The sequence below is a fragment of the Mauremys mutica genome, chromosome 1, assembly GCF_020497125.1.
Source record: "Mauremys mutica isolate MM-2020 ecotype Southern chromosome 1, ASM2049712v1, whole genome shotgun sequence".
NCBI lineage: Eukaryota > Metazoa > Chordata > Testudines > Geoemydidae > Mauremys > Mauremys mutica.
The window spans coordinates 362,916,614-362,935,410 of NC_059072.1; the positions used below are offsets into that span (position 1 = coordinate 362,916,614).

Here is an 18,797-nt window from a genome sequence, read left to right on the forward strand (position 1 = left end):
AGGTCCTCAAGGAATCCATTTTGAAGCACTTGGAGGAGAGGAAGGTGGTGAGGAACAGTCAACATGGATTCACCAAGGGCAAATCATGCCTGACTAACCTGATGGCCTTCTATGATGAGATAACTGGCTCTGTGGATATAGGGAAAGTGCTAGATGTGATATAGTTTTCATTGGACCCAAATTATGTTGGTGAGAGAGACCAGCTTTCAAGCTTACGAAGTGGAAGTACATAGTTAAAACACCCCTAGAGTTCAAATGAAAACCTGGCTTTAATTTCCAAGACCCAAATAATTTTCTGTAGCCTACTTTAGCTCAGCAGGAAGCTTCTGCTGCAGGATCGATAAAATACAGAAATAAAAGGGTCAGAGAAGGGCAACAAAGACAATTAAAGGTAGAGAATGGCTTTCATATGAGGAGAGACTAAAAAGACTTGGACCGTTCAGCTTAGAAAAGAGACCTCTAAGGGGGGTTTATGACAGAGGTCTATAAAATCATGACGGGTGCGGAGAAAGTGACTAGAGAAATGTTATTTACTTTTTCACACAATGCAAAAACCAGGGCAGCAGGTTTAATACAAAAGAGAGAACGTATTTTTTTATGGCACACAGAGCTAACCTATGGAACTCACTGCCAGGGTTGTTGTGATGGGAAAGGATTGAAAAAGCCTTAGATAAGTTGATGGGGGATACGCCCATCAATGGCTACTAGCCACGCTGGTCAGGGATGCAAGTCCATGCTGCTCGTGTCCCAAAACCTCTGACGACCAGAAGCCGGGATGGGAAGACAGGGGATGGATCACATGATGATTGCCCTGTTCTGCTCACTCCCCTGAAGCACCTGGCATTTGTCACTGTCGGAAGACAGGACACTGGGCTAGATGGACCATTTGTCTGACCCAGTTTATGCCATTTTTATGTTCCTGTGCGACATTCCTACTCCAACTCTCCAGGAATGGAAGGTGGGAATAAAAGCAGAAACAGTTTCTCGCAGCATTTTTGTGGCACTAGCAGATGGTTACTCAAGACTCATCAAATTACTCTCAGTGGCAAAACAATCCACTAGCAGGGTGTAAGATACAGCTAATCACACACACAAGATTTTCCTCTCTCTTTCTCCCATGGTCGGTGCATCACAGAGCACGTGCAAATAAGTCCCTCACCCACTGCACCAGGCCACAGCACCCCCTGACCTCTCTCCCACTCGGTCAGCCCCACAAAGCCACCTGTGTAGGGAAGAGCGTGAGATCAGCCTGGGTAAGCCGGGCCCGTCTCCGCGAAATATTCCATAAGGCATCCAAATACAAGGTCCGTGGGACGCAGGCCTTGGCTACGGAATGGGGGACTGAGGCCGGCGAAGCAGTGACCCTGAGAAGTATTCAAGAGTTCTCATATCTTTGTGGGGGGTGCCTTAGCCAAACACAAGTTATTGGGCTGAATACAGGGGTGACTGGTTGAAATTCTAGGGCCTGCTTAAACACTGAATCACCATGTTTGCCATGGGGTGGTTTGGGGGGGTGTTTGCTGCCCGAGCCATGTCCCCTTAGGGTGGATCTCCAGGTAAAGGAATCCCATGATGACACAGTCAAAGCCACCCCTGCTCAGGTTCTGGGCTGTGCGGACAAGGGCCATGCAATCCCTGCACTGTCTCCCTGAGGAGACTTGCTCCTGACTTCCATGCTGGCCCCAAAATGTGCTCATTTGCCAATGAGAAAATTGAGGAGGAAAGAAACTCTCCCAAGGTGACACAGCAGGTCAGTGCCAGAACGAACACTAGAGCTCCCCTCTCCCAATGTGCAGCACAGTGCACTTCCCATGGCTGTATGTCACGTCCCCCTTGGCTGCTGCTTTCCTTGGCCATTAAGAGTGCAGCTTGGATGCAGCTTGTCACAGAGGAGCACACACCGTGCTCTCGCTCTCACAAAGTGATTTTACCTTTGTGCTTTCTTGTTTTGTTGTTTCCCTTCAACTTAGAACAAGTCTCACTCAGTCTGGCTGTTTTCTGTGGTAGGGCGCTGTGGTGTTGCAGCCATGTGTGCCCCAGGATATTAGAGAGACAAACAGGGGGAGGAAATAGCTTTCATTGGACCCAAATTCTGTTGACAAGAGAGACCAGCTTTCGACCTTACACAGTGGAAGTACATAATAGAAACATCCCTATAGTTCCAATGAAAACCTGGGTTTAATTTCCAAGTCCCAGAGCATTTTCTGTGTCCTCCTTTAGCTCAGCAGGGAGCTTCTCCTGCACCACCGATGAAACACATTGATCACCCGTTTCAGGATCTCTTTTGTTGTCACCCCATAAACGATGGGGTTTAGCATGGGGGGAATGAACACATAGAGGTTGGCCAGGAGGTTGAGAATATAACCTGGGATGATGTGCCCAAATCGGTGTGCAAAAGAGGAGAAAAAAGATGGGATGTAGAACATCAGTATGACACAGAGGTGGGAGCTGCAGGTGCGGAGAGACTTGAGCCGGGCGTCCTTGGAGGGGAGCCGGAAGACGGCCCTGAGGATCAGCCCATAAGACAAAGCAATGAGCACAGCATCCAAACCAATTACTAAAATAGCCACAGCTACGCCATACCAGACATTGACTGTGATGTCGTCGCAGGCCAGCCGCGCTATGGCCAGGTGCTCGCAATAGGTGTGAGGCAGGAGGTTGGTTCTGCAGAATTTCAGCTGCTTCACGAGAAAGATGATAGGGAAAATGATACAGAAACTTCTTGTGACAACTGCCAGGCCCATCTTCCCAACCAGAGACTTGGTTAGTATGATGGTGTATGCCAGGGGGTCGCAGATGGCAACGTACCGATCAAACGCCATGGCCAGCAGAATGGCCGACTCAGCAATAAAACTGACATGGATGAAGAACATCTGGGTCAGGCAGGCAGCAAAAGAAATTTCCCCCGCTCTAAACCAGAATATAGCCAGCATCTTGGGCACTGCCGTGGTAGATAACAGCAGATCAGCAGCAGCCAGCATGGACACAAATAGATACATGGGCTTATGGAGGCTTTGTTCTGTTAGTATGATGAATAGTAGGAGAGAGTTCCCAAAAAGTGTCACAACGTACATCAGACAGAACGGGATGGAGATCCAGACCTGAGACTCCTCCGTACCCGGGATGCCGGTCAGGATGTAAGTCACGGGGACAAAAAAGGTGTGATTGTCACCTGGCATCATGCACCATCACTTGGATCTTCCAGGAACTAACAGCAAAAGAGACAATCAGTGAGAAGGCGAGTGTCGGCTAGGACTGGACTGCATTTGTTAGAGTGTGACGGGTTCTCCCGAGGGGCCACGTGGAACTGGGGTTTGTTTGAGCCCTCTGACCCACCAGTCTGCGCTCCCTCTCACACTGTTGAAGACCCGCTCCCGATCTTATACTTACACCAGCATCCACACACGTAGGGACACACCCAGCTGCAGTTACATGCAGGCTCACTGACCAGCTGCTGCTTGGGAACCAACAATAGAGAGGCTGCAGCCAAATTAACCACCAGCTTCCCAGATTCGTACCCACCACTGGAGTGTAAACCCAAAATGTTACAGTCTGAACCTGCACAGAGAACTGTACAGCGTAAGCTCATAGAATTCGCCCCCTCCCTGAATGTGGAAAGGAATATCCACCCGCCTCTGCCAATCGAGCTATGATTTTCCCATGCACTTCATTCCAACTCACTAGTGTAGATAAAGCCAAAACAAGTTTATTATTTACCAAAAATAGATTGTAAGTGATTATAAGTGATACCAAGCAGATCAAAGCAGATTACCTAGCAAATAAAGAAAAATGCAACCTAAGCTTCATATAAAATCTTAAAATCTATTTTTGTTATTAATAAACTTGTTCTGTTATAATCTAAACCGTGAGCTTTGACTGGAGTGCTTGGGGGAAATCTCGGCTTGGCTAACCCAAGTGTGCATGGTTCTCTTCACATGGAGGGAGAGGCCGACGGGGTATTAAACACACACACTGCCCAGATTTGACCAGGACAGGATGGTACTGCTCTGGGGTCCTAGCCTGGAAAGCTGGTGGTTAAAGAGCCTGTGTCCAATTGCAGCTGGGTGTGTCTCTATCTGTGTGAATGCTAGTGAAAGTGCAGGGGGGAGGGCTTTGCAGCTTGTCAGAGCAGTACAGTGTGAGAGGCAGCCCAGGCTGGGGGGTCAGTGGGCTCAGTGGTACCCCAGTTCCAGATGGTACTCTGTGGGGAACCCGTCACAATCAGTATCAAAGCAGCCCTTATAATCGGTTGCTCCTGGATTATACAGTTTGGACATTTACGGCTATGCTGCCTGAAACCAGCTAATTTCTGCCAAATGGAACTGACCCAGACCTGGGGTCCTGATTGATTTTCATGGAAGTGTTGCCCGAGTGAAGGCCTCAGGAATGTTACAGGGCCTGTGGAGGTTTCCAATGAGATTTACTCTGAACAGTCACGTAACCTAGAATGGCCCAGTCCAGAGCCCACTGAGTTCAACAGCAAGACCCCCAGTGACTCCCCTGGGAGTGGATCAGGGTAACCCGGCGACCTCTTCCCAACACCCAACCTCAGCGCAGTCACAGGAGCGTATCTCAGTGCCCCGGCTCCCGTCCTGCCCCTGCAGTCTGCCCCAGGGAGTGGGGGCTAGATGGCGACAGGCAGTAGCCACTGAGGCAAGGTGGGTTTAGAGGGTTGGGGTTCCCCTGGGAGGGGAGACCTAGTGTGTGGGGGTATTGCCGTGAGCAGAACCCTGAGGTAAAGGGCACCAATGTCCAGGGGTGACATGGGGGCCCTGAGGCAGGGGAGCCATGGGCCAGCAGGGGGCTAGGGAGCTAATTCCCAAGATGACCAGCTGGAGGCGCCGTGTAAGTGAGTCATTGCTTCACTACAGATAGGTTTCAATTGCTTGGGGGATGGCTGTGTTGAGGGGAGCGGAACTAACATGAGCTACTGGTTGCCTGCTTCCTCTTAGCACAGGGCATTTATTCCTCAGGTGATCAGTGGAATTACATTGATAGCAATGATGTTGCACCCCATAATGTTTTATGGAAATATTCATACGAATGTAAATATGACATAACTGGAATATGTTTTATCCTACATATGCCATGTAACATATCTCTGTGAAGGTTATGAATCTGATGAATATATTCATCCTAGTTGTATGCATGTGTCATTGTTGTATTTGAAGTTCTGAATATTGGCTGTGTACTTGTTTGAGTTTAAGTAGCCTTAGTAAGGCATTTGGTCAGCTTCTTGAGAAAGGAATGTGCAAATACAGTGTTTCTTGACAGGGCACTTAACTGACAATGGATCTTGGAAGACTCCAATCCACAGAAGAAGTCTTCCTGGAGACATTCAAGATAGCATGTGGGCAATGGCTTCTGCCTGTAAAAACTGAGTCGTGCATGGACATGTGGACTTGCCCATGTGACTCCAAAACTCCATCTTGGAGCTGGACTTTGCATAGAAGAGAGGAGGGGTCTCCACCCACAAGGGAAAGTCTATTTAAGCCCCTGGGAGACCCCTCCATTTTGTCCTCAGCTGGCTCAAGAGAGCCTCTCTACCCCCAAAGGATACCTGAAAGAAACTGGAACAAAGGACAGTAACCATGTGGGTGTGAGTGATTGCTGGACCCAGACTATAAGGAGATTAGTCTTTCTAAGAAGCTTATTGGAACATCTCTGAGGGTGAGATTTCATCAGTAATCACTTTCTTTCTGTATTAGGCATGAACTTGCGTGTTTTATTTTATTTTGCTTGGTAATTCACTTTGTTCTGTCTGTCACTGCTTGGAACCCCTTAAACCCTACTTTTTTATTTAATAAAATCACTTTTTACTTATTAGTTAACCCAATGTATGTATTAATACCGGGGGGGGGGAACAGCTGTGCATCTCTCTGTCAGTGTTATAGAGGGCGAACAATTTGAGTTTACCCTGCATACGCTTTATACAGGATAAAACAGATTTATCTGGGGTTTGGACCCCATTGGGAGCTGGGCATCTGGGTGTTAGAGACAGGAGCACTTCTCAAGCTGTTTTCAGTTAAGCCTGCAGCTGTTGGGAGATGTTGTTCAGACCGGGGTCTATGTTTGTAGCAGGCTAGCATGTCTGGCTCAAACTAGGCAGGGTTCTGGAGTCCCAAGCTGCCAGGGGAAACAGGCTCAGGGGTAGTCTCAGCACATCAGTTGGCAGTTCCCAAGGGGGTTTCTGTGATCCAACCCGGCACAATAGCATTTTTGGGCTCTTCTGCTTTTATAGGAGATTTGGGATAGGAGTTACCGGTAGAGGGATGATTTTGGGTAGGAGAATGTTTAGGTGCCAAACCCCCTTCTCTCTTCCCGGGGCAAAATGGGACCCTCCCTTCCCACTTGTCATATATCCCTCTTTCTGTGGCCAGTCCTCAATAGATGCCTGAGTCTATTCAAAGGCATCAGCTAAAATAGCCATCTCATCCACAGTCCTTGCCACCTCTTTATCCCTCACCCACTCTCCCAACAAATCTTTCATTTTGTTTCCCTAGTCCCAATTACTCATCCCAATATCCCTTTTAAGATTTTAAATTGAATTTTATATGTTTCAGAGGTAATCTAAAGATACCGTTTTGCAAAGTTTTCAAATTTACAATAGTCTAAAGCATCTTTAATAGACTTTCCATTGAATACATTTTGAGCTTTACCAGTTAATTCCGCAATCAGGGCAGGAACTCTCTTATCAGGGATTTGATGCTGAAAGCAACAAGGACACTGAGAAGACTGAAGATTCCCCCAGAGGGGACTGGCCCAGGTTTCAAGGGTAAAATCTCTGTACTATTAACTACAATATCCAGTGGTGATAATGTTGCCCAGTCTAATAGGGTTGACAGTTTAGAATGGGTGCTTATATTTTATTTTATTTTATTTTGGTAACTAATCTGACTTTTTGCCTATCACTTAAAATCTATCTTTTTGTAGTCCATACATTTGTTGTACTGTTTATCTTTACCATTGAGTTTGTATGAAGTGTGTGTCAAAACATTCCACTTTCCATTGACGAAGTGGTGAACCAATTAATAAATTTGCTCTGCTAATCTTGAGTAGTGCAAGATCGTATATGCCTGAGCTACAAGGCTTGGAGCTGGGAAGATTTGTCTCGTCCCTTTCCCAGTGTGATTCATAAGTGGCTCTTTGAGCAAATATGCAATTTAGCTGGGTGTGGCGCTCCACATGCAGTTGGGCTGATTGATACCACCTGGAGGGGTTTCCCGCTGGCCACTAGCAAGTCACTCAGAGAGAGAGCCCAGGCTGGAGAGAGTTCAGGAGGAACAGGGGTCCCGTGGTCCGAGGCTGGACCCCAGGTATCCCGTCACAGTTGTCATCCAAGGTCTACATCTCCCTGCCATGCAGATACTTTGCCCTGGGGTTACAGGACTGGCCAGGGGAGAAGGGAAGGATCCTTTTCTCTTGCCCTTCAGTGATGTACAGCGGGAGCAAGAGGCAACGAACCTAGAGCCCTGTAGTGAGGCGGATGGGCCTCCCTCTCCCGAGGTGAGGGAGGGAGCCTTACCCGCCCCTGGGAGGGCGGAGCCTAAACCTCCCCGCCTCCCTCGCCGGAAGGAGAAGGGCAGGGCCGGGAGTATAAAAGACCAGACCCACAGCCCCTTGGGGGGAAACCTGCGGAGGGGAAGGACGTCCCACTGGTTCTGCAGCAGCTCGAGGCCGATCCCCCGCCTAGCCCGGTCCACGCCCCAGACGCAGATGACGACTGGCCTGGAGTGCCTGCCGCTGTTTACCCATGGGAGCCGGACAATGCCTGGATGCCAGAGGTACCCACCCCAGGGGAGGCAGGAAGTGGCCTGGGGCAGCTGCCATAGGACGGGCTGCAAAGCTCAGAACCCCAGCGTTGGCGTGTTGTGGCTGGATCCCCGCCGACCCCGGGGCAGCTGACTCTGCCCCTGCCAGGGCCCTGGGCTGGGATGCGGTGGAGTAGGGAGGGCCCTCGGGGCTGCTGGCCCCCAGTTCCTCTGCAAGAGGCTCTCTGAAGAAAGGTGGCCCAGGCTATAGCCAGCCCTCTTTGAGACTGTTCGTTTGCTGGCTGCCGGAGCCCCGGCCAGCCCGACACTCGGGGAACCAGAGACAGGCTCTCGCGGCCCTCCAGAGACCTCCCTCCCCCCCGAGGTGAGTGAGGGAGCCTTACAAGCCAGTGTATAACAGGGTCTGTAACTAACTCTCTGCCTGCCTCCTTCCTCCCCAAGCCAGAAGCTACTGGAAAAATGGGGAAAATTAAACAAATTGTGAACCTCCAGTTATTGGGGGAGGTCCCAGACAATTGGAAAAAGGCAAATACATTGCCTATCTTTTAAAAAGGGAAGAAGCAGAATCCGGGAAACTACAGCCTCAACTCAGTCCCTGGAAAAATCATGGAGCATGTTCTCAAAAAATCCATTTTGAAATACTTTGAGGAGAGGACGGTGATCAGGAACAGTTAACATGGATTCACCAAGGGCAAGTCATGCCTGATCATCCTGATCGCCTTCTATGATGAGATAACTGGCTTTGTGGACATGGGGAAAGTGGTGACGTGATGTATCTTGACTTTTGATACAATCTCCAACAGTGTTCTTGCCACCAAGTTAAAAAAGTATGGATTGGATTAATGGACTATAAGGTGGATAGAAAGCTGGCCAGATCTTCAGGCTCAAAGGGTAGTGATCAATGGCTCTATGTCTAGTTGGCAGCCGGTATCAAGTGGAGTGCCCCAGAGGTCGTTCCTGTGGCCGGTTTTGTTCAATGTCTTCACTGATGATCTGGATGATGGGATGGATTGCATCCTCAACAAGTTCGCAAATGACACTAAGCTGAGAGGAGAGGTAGATATGCTGGAGGGTAGAACTCTTGGGTGAATGCCATCTGGTCCCGGTGACTTGTTACTGTTAAGTTTATCAATTCATTCCAAAACCTCCTCTAGTGACACTTCAATCTGTGACAATACCTCCAATTTGTCATCTACAAAGGACAGCTTAGGTTTGGGAATCTCCCTAACATCCTCAGCTGTGAAGATAGAAGCAAATAATTCATTTAGTTTCTCTGCAATGACTTTATCGTCTTTAAGCGCTCCTTTTGTATTTCGATCGGCCAGGGGCCCTGCTGGTTGTTTAGCAGGCTTCCTGCCTCTGATGTACTTAAAAAACATTTTGTTATTACCTTTTGAGTTTTTGGCTGGCTGTTCTTTAAACTCCTTTTTGGCTTTTCTTATTACATTTTTACACTCAATTTGGCAGTGCTTATGCTCCGTTCTATTTATTTAATGAATCTTGGGAATCATTAAGAAAGGGATAGATAATAAGACAGAAAATATAATATTGCTTCTATATAAATTCACGGTACGCCCACATCTTGAATACTGTGTGCAGATGTGGTCGCCCCATCTCAAAAAATGATATATTGGAATTGGAAAAGGTATAGAAAAGAGCAACAAAATGATTAGGAGTATGGAACGGCTTCTGAATGAGGAGAGATTGATAAGACTGGGACTTTTCAGCTTAGAAAAGAAATGACGATGGGGGGATATGATAGAGGTCTATAAAATCATGACTGGTGTGGAGAAAGTAAATAAGGAAGTGATATTTACTCTTTCTCATAACACAAGAACTAAGGGTTACTAAATTAAATTAATAAGCAGCAAGTTTAAAACAAACAAAAAGAAGTATTTCTTTGCACAAGCCACAGTCAACCTGCGGAACTCTTTGCCAGAGGAGTTGTTAAGGCAAAGACTATAAAAGGGTTATAAAAAGAACTAGATAAGTTCATGGAGGATGGGTCCATCAGTGGCTATCAGCCAGGATAGGCAGGGATGGTGTCCCTAACCTCTGTTTGCCAGAAGTTGGGAATGGGTGACAGGGATGATCACTTGATGATTATCTGTTCTCTTCATTCCTTCTGGGGCATCTGGCATCGGCCACTGTGGGAAGACAGGATACTGGGCTAGATGGACTTTTGTTTCTGACCCAGTATGGTTGTTCTTATGTTTTTATCCCTTCCCCTACTCCTCCTCCCCTGCGGTTGGAAGAAACTCCTGTCCCTTCCCTCCCACATTCTGGTTTGAACCCTGGCCGAAATCTGGGGGGATATGTGACCTTGCATGCCCCTCCCCACATGTTGCCTTGGGAAGACACGGTGTGAGGTACCAGGAGACGCGAGTCCATCCCAGGGTCCCAGCCAGGCATTGAGGGCAGAGCACGCCAGACAGGGAGGGTCAGGTCAGTTGGTCGGTCACGCTCCCCCTTCCCCTCTTGAGAGAGGTGTACAGGAGTGTGTGTGGGGGGGGGGGGGGGTAGGGCTGTGTGTGTCACCCCTCCCTGTGTGAACCCTAAAGCCTTAAAGAGAAGAAGGTAGTTACAAAGAATCCGGCTATGCCATAGTTGTTTTTAACAGGGGCTCAGTAAACTTGTTGTTAATTTGAACATTTGCACTGCATAGTTCTGATTGATTGCCATGGAACGCGCTTGAATATGAACAATTTTACCAGGTGTCCCGCCCTAAGTAGCTGAACATCGGTATCAAAGCAGCCCTTATAATCGGCTGCTCCTGGGTCCTACAGTCTGGACATTCACACTAAGCTCCTTGAAACCAGCTGATTTCTGCCAACTGGAACAGACCCAGTCCTGGGGTCCTTATGGCGTTAATGGAAGTGTTGCCTGAGTGAAGGCCTCGAGATTTAGGGTGTAGAATATTACATGGCCTGAGTTGTTTTACTCTGAACAGTCACATTAACCTAGAATGGCCCAGTCCAGAGCCCACTGAGTTCAACAGCAAGACCCCCAGTGACTCCCCTGGGAGTGGATCAGGATAACCCGGCGACCTCTTCCCAACACCGAACCTCAGCGCAGTCACAGGAGCGTATCTCAGTGTCCCGGCTCCCGTCCTGCCCCTGCAGTCAGAGTTACACACCCCCATTCTAGCCAACCCCAGCTCAAACATTTCCTAGATTTCATGTGTTTCCATTCGCCCCTTCACAGATTCAATCCATGCAAACGACTCACCAGGCTCTGACCCCAGTTGGGGAGGAGGAATCTCTGCCTGTGACCGGGTGAGGGAGCTGCAGGCGGCAGGGAATCTGCACTGACCGGGGCTGAGGTACAGGGATATTTATACTGCTGCCCTGGGAATCCCAGGGGGGGCTGAGAGCCAGCACGGAGCCCCAGGGACCTGCCTCTGTGCCTGGCTCAGGTGGGGAAGAGCAGCAGAGAGTTAACCCTTTCCTCCTCTCACTTGTTTGATCTGATCATTTCTCCCTTTTGTACGTTATTTAGAAAGGTCCTTGTGACACTGAGGCCCTGGCAAAGAGTTCCCTGTTCTTTGCAAACAGGTCTTGCCTCAGGCCTGACAAACTCACTACACCACACACAAGTCTTATGGAATATTGACCCATAAAGAGTAGCATGTAAAGTGTGTGCAGAAAGCTTGTAACTTCTCAAGCTTCATAACCATTGCAAAAGGCATGTCCGGGTAACAGTTAAGGAATAACATATTGATATTGACAGTGAGCTTTATGGAGTTGGAGGAGAAGTTAATCACCAGGGCATAGTGTGTCTAGGTGATGGCCATTCCAAGAGGGCGTCGTCACCCCACCCTGGTTAGCCGGGGATGTAATGCCAGGCTCAGTTCTCCAGCCTTGCTTCAGCCCAAGATTATCAATGGAAAACCATCAGAGACAACTGCAGTCAACACCACTTGGTGGTAAATAAAGGAACCGTACAACAGGCAGGATTGCCCGGCCTATGAACAGAGACAAAATATTATTTTAGGATAACACAAAGTGGGGAGTGGCCCTCTGGATCCTTTCACTGAGGAGACATCTCCTGGTGCGGGGACGTTCTCATGAAAAATTGGATACTGGAGTCAGGGGGTAACAGAGTGACCCACAGTCCTGGGAGCCAAGAGAACCATCACAGTCGTTTTTATCCAGTCTGCCTTTAGTCTCACTTAGTCCAACCATCCTGAAAACCTGTATGTGTGTGTGTCTCATGTCGTTGTAACTCCATCTGTCCCAGGATATTAGAGAGACAAGGTGGGGAGGGAATATCTTTTATTGGACCAACTTCTGTCGGCCTGGTCACCGTGAATGGTCCCTTTGAATAGGTGCAAACTACTCACACTAAACTATCTGTTCCACCTTGTATTTAGCTGGGACATCCCAAGTACCTTTCTCAGACCTGAAGAACTGCTCTCCACAAGAGATGTTGGTCCAATAAAAGATATCACCTCCCCAACCCTTTGTCTCGCTCGATGTGTATATGTAAGGTGGTAGGTGATAGAGAGAGGGGAAATCACCTCTTCCTCTCATAGCACTAGAACAAGGGGCATGCAAAGAAAGCAAAAGGTGGAAAATAAAAACCAATACAAGAAAATACTTCCCCACAAAACAAGTAATCAAACTGTGGAACTCACTGCTGCGGGATTTTGTTGAGGCCAAATATTTGGAAAGATCCAAAAAGGGTCTGGAAATTTATCTGCATATCAAAAATACCCAGAGTTACCAGACCTAATGACCACACACATTTTGTAAGGGAGAGTGACTTCCATGGCTCGGGGTTTAAGCCAGTCTCTGTTAGAATAAGGATGGGATGCAGGGTGTGAGGGGAAGATTATCCCATATCCCTTCATGAGAGATTCTCACAGCTTCTTCTGAAGCATCTGGTGCTGTCCACTGCTGGAGACTGGCTACTGGGCTAGATGGACCCGGGTCTGATCCAGTCTGGTGGTTCCCATGTTCCTCTACCAAGGTGCAGAGTTGACCTGCTGCAGCACCCACCCTGGGACACACCTCAGCCTAGATTTCAAGAGGTGCTGAGCACTCGCAGCTCCCACTCTCTGCCACTGGAGTGGCGGGTGCTCAGCAGCTGTGAAATGTCAGACCCTGAATGACTCAACTCAGCATCCAAACAGGAGCAGCAGAAGCTCCAAATAAGTGTGTTGGGGGGAGGGGGGCACCAGTGCCTGAACTTTGACCTGCCACCTCACACGGCCCCTTTCCCCAAGGCCCTGACTTGCCCGGCCCTTCCATCTGAGAAGCCACCTCACCTCCCACCCCGAGCCCCATCCCACCCCTCCTCCCCGAACCCCCGACCTCCACTGCCCCTTCATCTGACGCCCCAGCCCACCCCTCCTCCCCGAACCCCGACCTCCACTGCCCCTTCATCTGACGCCCCAGCCCACCCCTCTTCCCCGACCTCCACTGCCCCTTCATCTGACGCCCCAGCCCACCCCTCTTCCCCGAACCCCGACCTCCACTGCCCCTTCCCCTGAGGCCCCATCCCACCCCTCCTCTCCGAACCCCCGACCTCCACTGCCCCTCCCCCTGAGGCCCCGTCCCACCCCTCCTCCCCGAACCCTGACCTCCACTGCCTCTCCCCCTGAGGCCCCAGCCCACCCCTCCTCCCCCACCCCCCAAACTCCACTGCCCCTCCCCCTGAGGCCCTGTCCCACCCCTCCTCCCCGAACCCCGTCCTCCACTGCCCCTTCCCCTGAGGTCCCATCCCACCCCTCCTCCCTGAGCCCTCGCCCCCCACTCACTCCTCTCCACCACCTCCCTCTGTCACTCATCCTCCTGGCTCATAAACTTTGGGAGGACTTAGCCGTCTGACTTTTGATGTCCCCCTCTTTGCCCCCCTCGTTCCAGTGCCCCAGCATCCAAACCTGAAACCCTATAAATCAGCAGCCAGTTTTCAAAATGTTTCCCTTGAGTGCAGGGGACTGGACTAGAGGGCCCATTGAGGTCCCTTCCAGCCCTACACATCTAGGATTATCACTGGGAAATGTCCCCTAGGGATTCCCCGTCAGGTGGGCTGTCCTGATTGCTTGTGTCACCGAGGAGCTGAGCAGAGTATTTATCTTCTCAGTGCAGACTTGATTGGCAGCAACAGTAAAGGACGCCAGGGGAGAAGGCTGCCATGGGCCTGTTTGACTCTGTCTCCATTATTGTCTTTGTGTCAGGGACCACAGGTCTTGAACATCAGGCTACAGGGCATTAGGGACCAGTACGCACCTGTTACAAAGTGGGTTTTTCCTCCTTATTATTTTGTACGCGAGTCTACTTGAGTCTTACAGATTTGAATGAATACTGTGTGTGCCTCAATTTCCCTGTTGTGCTGCACCAATGACTAGGTGGTGGGAATTAGGGTGTGTGACTATTGCTGAAGCCCTCGGGGCCAGACGAGGTGGCTCCACTGCCTGAATGTAAGCAATGGCTGGTGCCCTTCCTCACCTGAGACCCAGGAGCGGGATGCAACCAGGTGACACTTTGCCTGGGAAGGGAGACAAAGACCAGGAGGAGGAGCAACAGGCATGTCAGAGGTCGAGCCGCTGGAAGCTGGGCAGTCTGCTGTGGGGGACTCGGAGAGAGGAGAGTCTGGGGTGTCCAGCCTGGGGTCCCCCCAAGATGGATTTACTGAAAGTCATTGATTTTTGTGCTAACAAGCTCTGTTCTTCATTCTGTTCCTTCGAGAAATAAGCCTTCTGTTTTACACGCTGTCTGAGAATCACAGCTGACTGCGGAGTTGGTGTGCAGGGCCCTCTGGCTTCCCCAGAAAATCCTCCATCACCTTGGTGGTTTTCACCATGACTAAAAAGACTTGGGCTGTTCAGCTTAAAAAAAGACCTCTAAGGGGGGATATGACAGAGGTCTATAAAATCATGTCTGGTGTCGAAAAAGTTAATAGGGAAATGTTGTTTACTTTCTCACAATATACAAAAACCAGAGGTTATCTGATGTAATTAATAGGCAGTGGATTTAATACAAACAAGAGGATGTATTTTTTCATGCAACGTAGATGTAACCTGTGGAATTCATTGCCAGGGAATGTAGTAATGGCCAAGAGTACAACTACTTTCCAAAAAGATCTAGACACATGTATAGCTGGGGAAAAAAAGAAATAGATGAGTCCATGGAAGATTGATCCATCAATGGCTATTATTCAATATGGTCAGGGTAACTCTTACTGTATGGGGGAGGCAACATAGTGACAGAGGATGTGGAAATAGCTGAAGTACTCAATGCTTTTTTTGCCTTGATCTTCACAGACAAGGTCAGCTCAGCTCCCAGACTGCTGCACTGGGCAGCACAGTATGGGGAGGAGGTGAGCAGCCCTCCCTGGTGAAAGAACAAGTTAAGGACTGTTTAGAAAAGCTGGACGTGCACAAGTCCATGGGTCCAGACCTAATGCATCCAAGGGTGCTAGGAGAGTTGGCGGATGTGATTGCAGAGCCATTGGCCATTATCTTTGAAAACTTGTGGCGATTGCGGGAGGTCCCGGAAGACTGGAAAAAGGCAAATCTAGTGCCCGTATTTTAAAAAGGGAAGAAAGAGAACCTGGGAAACTACACACTGGTCAGCCTCACCTCAGTCCCCGGGAAAATCATGGAGCAGGTCTTCAAGGAATCCATTTTGAAGCACTTGGAGGAGAGGAAGGTGATTAGGAACAGTCAACACGGATTCACCAAGGGCAAGTCATGCCTGACTAACCTGATGGCCTTCTAGGATGAGATAACTGGCTCTGTGGATATAGGGAAAGTGCTAGATGTGACACATGTTGATTTTAGCAAAGCTTTTGATAGGGTCTCCCACAGTATTCTTGCCAGCAAGTTAAAGAAGCATGGGCTGGATGAATGGACTATAAGATGGATAGAAAGCAGTGACCCTGAGAAGAATTTAGGAGTTCACATATCTTTGTAATGAAAAACAAGTTATTGGGTTCAATACAGGGATGACTGGGTATAATTCTAGGGCCTGTGTTATACAGGAGGTCAGACTGTGGTTCTTTCTGGCCTTAAACATTATGAATCACCATGTTTGCTGTGGGGTGGGGTGGGGGGGTCTGTGCTGCCCGAGCCATGTCCTCATGGGGTGGATCTCCAGGTTGAGGAGGCCCATGGTGGCACAGTCAAAGCCACCCCTGCTTGGGTTCTGGGCTGTGTGGAGAAGGGCCATGCAATCCCTGCACTGTCTCCCTGAGGGGACTTGATCCTGACTTCCATGCTGGCCCCAAAGTGTGCTCACTTTGCCAATGAGGAAATTGAGGAGGAAAGAAATGAACCCAAGGTGACACAGCAGGTTGGAGGCAGGACCAAGACTAGAGCCCTTGTCTTTCAACCTACAGCCCAGGGCACTTCCCACTGGCCTATGGCATAGCCCCCTTGGCTGCTGCTTTCTCTTGCCATTCAGACTCCAGCTCAGTTGCAGCTTGTCACAGAGGAGATGCACACACCGTGCTCTCTCACAAGGTGATTTTACATTTGTGCTTTCTTGTTCTGCTTTCTTGCTTCATCTTAGAACAGAGACTCATTCAGTCGCTCTGCTTTTTGTAGAAATGAGTGGTGTTGTTGTAGCCATGTGGATCCCAGGATATTAGAGAGACAAAGTGGGGAAGGAGATACCTTTCATTGGACCAAATTCTGGGGACGAGAGAGACCAGTTTTCGAGCTCACGCATTGGAAGTACATAGTTACAAAATCCTTATAGTTCAAATGAAAACCTGCCTTTAATTTTCAAGTTCCAAACATTTTTTGTTGCCTACTTTAGCTCAGCAGGGAGCTTCTGCTGCAGCATCGATAAAACACATTGATCACCCGTTTCAGGATCTCTTTTGTTGTCACCCCATAAACGATGGGGTTTAACATGGGGGGAATGAGCACATAGAGGTTGGCCAGGAGGTTGAGAATATAACCTGGGATGATGTGCCCAAATCGGTGTGCAAACGAGGAGAAAAAAGATGGGATGTAGAACATCAGTATGACACAGAGGTGGGAGCTGCAGGTGCGGAGAGCCTTGAGCCGGGCGTCCTTGGAGGGGAGCCGGAAGACGGCCCTGAGGATCAGCCCATAAGACAAAGCAATGAGCACAGCATCCAAACCAATTACTAAAATAGCCACAGCTACGCCATACCAGACATTGACTGTGATGTCGTCGCAGGCCAGCCGGGCTATGGCCAGGTGCTCACAATAGGTGTGAGGCAGGAGTCTGGTTCTGCAGAACTTCAACTGCTTCACAAGAAAGGTGAGAGGGAAATTTGTACAGAAACTTCTTGTGACAACTGCCAGCCCTATCTTCCCGATCACAGACTTGGTTAGCACGGCAGTGTATCTCAGGGGGTCGCAGATGGCAACGTACCGATCAAACGCCATGGCCAGCAGGATGGCCGACTCGGCCATAAAACTGACATTGATGAAGAACATCTGGGTCAGGCAGGCAGCAAAAGAAATTTCCCCTGCTCTAAACCAGAATACAGCCAGCATCTTTGGCACCGTAGTGGTAGATAACAGCAGATCAACAGTGGCCAGCATGGACACGAATAGATACATGGGCTCATGGAGGCTTCGTTCTGTTAGTATGATGAATAGTAGGAGAGAGTTCCCAAAAAGTGTCACAATGTACATCAGACAGAAGGGGATGGAGATCCAGACCTGAGACTCCTCCGTACCCGGGATGCCGGTCAGGATGTAAGTTACAGGGTCAAAAATGGTGTGATTATCAGCTGGCATCATGTACTATCACTTGGATCTTCTGTTGAGTTTCCAGGAACTAACAGCAAAAGAGAAAATCAGTGAGAACTCCATTGTCAGCTAGCACTGTACTGCATTTGTTGACAGAATCATAGATACCATCAAAAACTTTGTTGTGTGACAGCTGCCTCTCGTGTGTGACTGTAAATCCAGAAACACGTTTGTACTGCGGAACTGTAGGAGGAAGAGAGCCTGAGACATAAGCCCTTGAATTAGAGGCCTAGTATGAGGCCTGAGGCCTGGGCTAAAGTAACAGTCAAAGCCTTGTTGATATAAAGCAAAATTAGGCTGTGAGCTAGAGGCAGGCCCTGCTCACAGAATCTGGCAAGTACAGGGCTGATATTTCAAATCCACACATTTCTAAGAGGTGCTGGGCACAGAGCACTCATGCAAACACATTCCAGAAGGGTGGTACCAGAACATCTCCATACCAACTCATTTCCTAAAGATGAGAGGAACATGATGACTCATCCTAAAGATAAGGCCAGGATGACAGTGTGATGGGTAGAGATGTACAAAGTGTTGGGTGGAACTCAGCTATGTCAGAGAGTGTTAATTAACTACACTAGAGGGTCAGTTTGTAAATTGTTTGTATTGATGTATGAAATGGAGTCTCAAAGGGTGTGTCTCTGTCTAGCCTAGGGAGGAGTGGAAAGTCCCACCATTCACTGAGGTGGTCCATTCTTACTGGCATACGTGTATTAGTGGTCCGGTAGAGTCTGCAGGATACTAGTACCGTGCTTCGTCAACAAAACCTGGCTGGGTGCCTTCGTACCTTAACACTCCCACCCATTGACATTATAGTTACCAGTCCAGAGCAACCTAGTAGCCAGCTAGGTTGATCATGGGTAGGAAGGACCCGGGTTCTGCCATTCGTGACACGATGCTCTGGGAAAGTCTTGGCAGGATGAACCAAAAATCTCATGGCAAAGCACCCTGTTTATATAGCGATGTTCCTTCATTGGGACTGTCACGCTGTAATCAATCGTCGTTTGACGAGTGCTTGTTTTCTTAAATTGTTTTTCTTATTCTTTATCTAACTCCTTCATCAGTCTCTAGGGGAGTTACCCCAGGCTGGTTTTATCACAGCTATTTGGTCCCGATTGATAGGCGCCTGCCTCATCTTTAGAGTTACTAATCTGCCCTCCTTTGACATCTCAATAGGGGCACGTTGCTATATACTGGCGCCTTTACGTCTGTCCTTGGTTCCGCCCTAGAAGGTACGGTGATGGCCTTCACACTTATCTTCTAACACAGACAAACATCATTACATTCCGTTA

The 18,797-nt window shown here is 49.0% G+C and overlaps 2 protein-coding genes across 2 annotated transcripts; both read right to left on the minus strand.

The window, feature by feature from the left end:
• Positions 1 to 2,216: 2,216 nt before the first annotated feature.
• LOC123349628 (olfactory receptor 52B2-like) lies at positions 2,217 to 3,179 on the minus strand. Its single transcript, XM_044987840.1, has one exon. It carries the CDS (start codon positions 3,177 to 3,179, stop codon positions 2,217 to 2,219), a length of 963 nt encoding a protein of 320 aa, XP_044843775.1.
• Positions 3,180 to 16,533: 13,354 nt separating this feature from the next.
• Positions 16,534 to 17,499, minus strand: LOC123349633 (olfactory receptor 52B2-like). The gene has a single exon (XM_044987844.1). The coding sequence runs from the start codon at positions 17,497 to 17,499 to the stop codon at positions 16,534 to 16,536; it is 966 nt and encodes a 321-aa protein (XP_044843779.1).
• Positions 17,500 to 18,797: the final 1,298 nt, after the last annotated feature.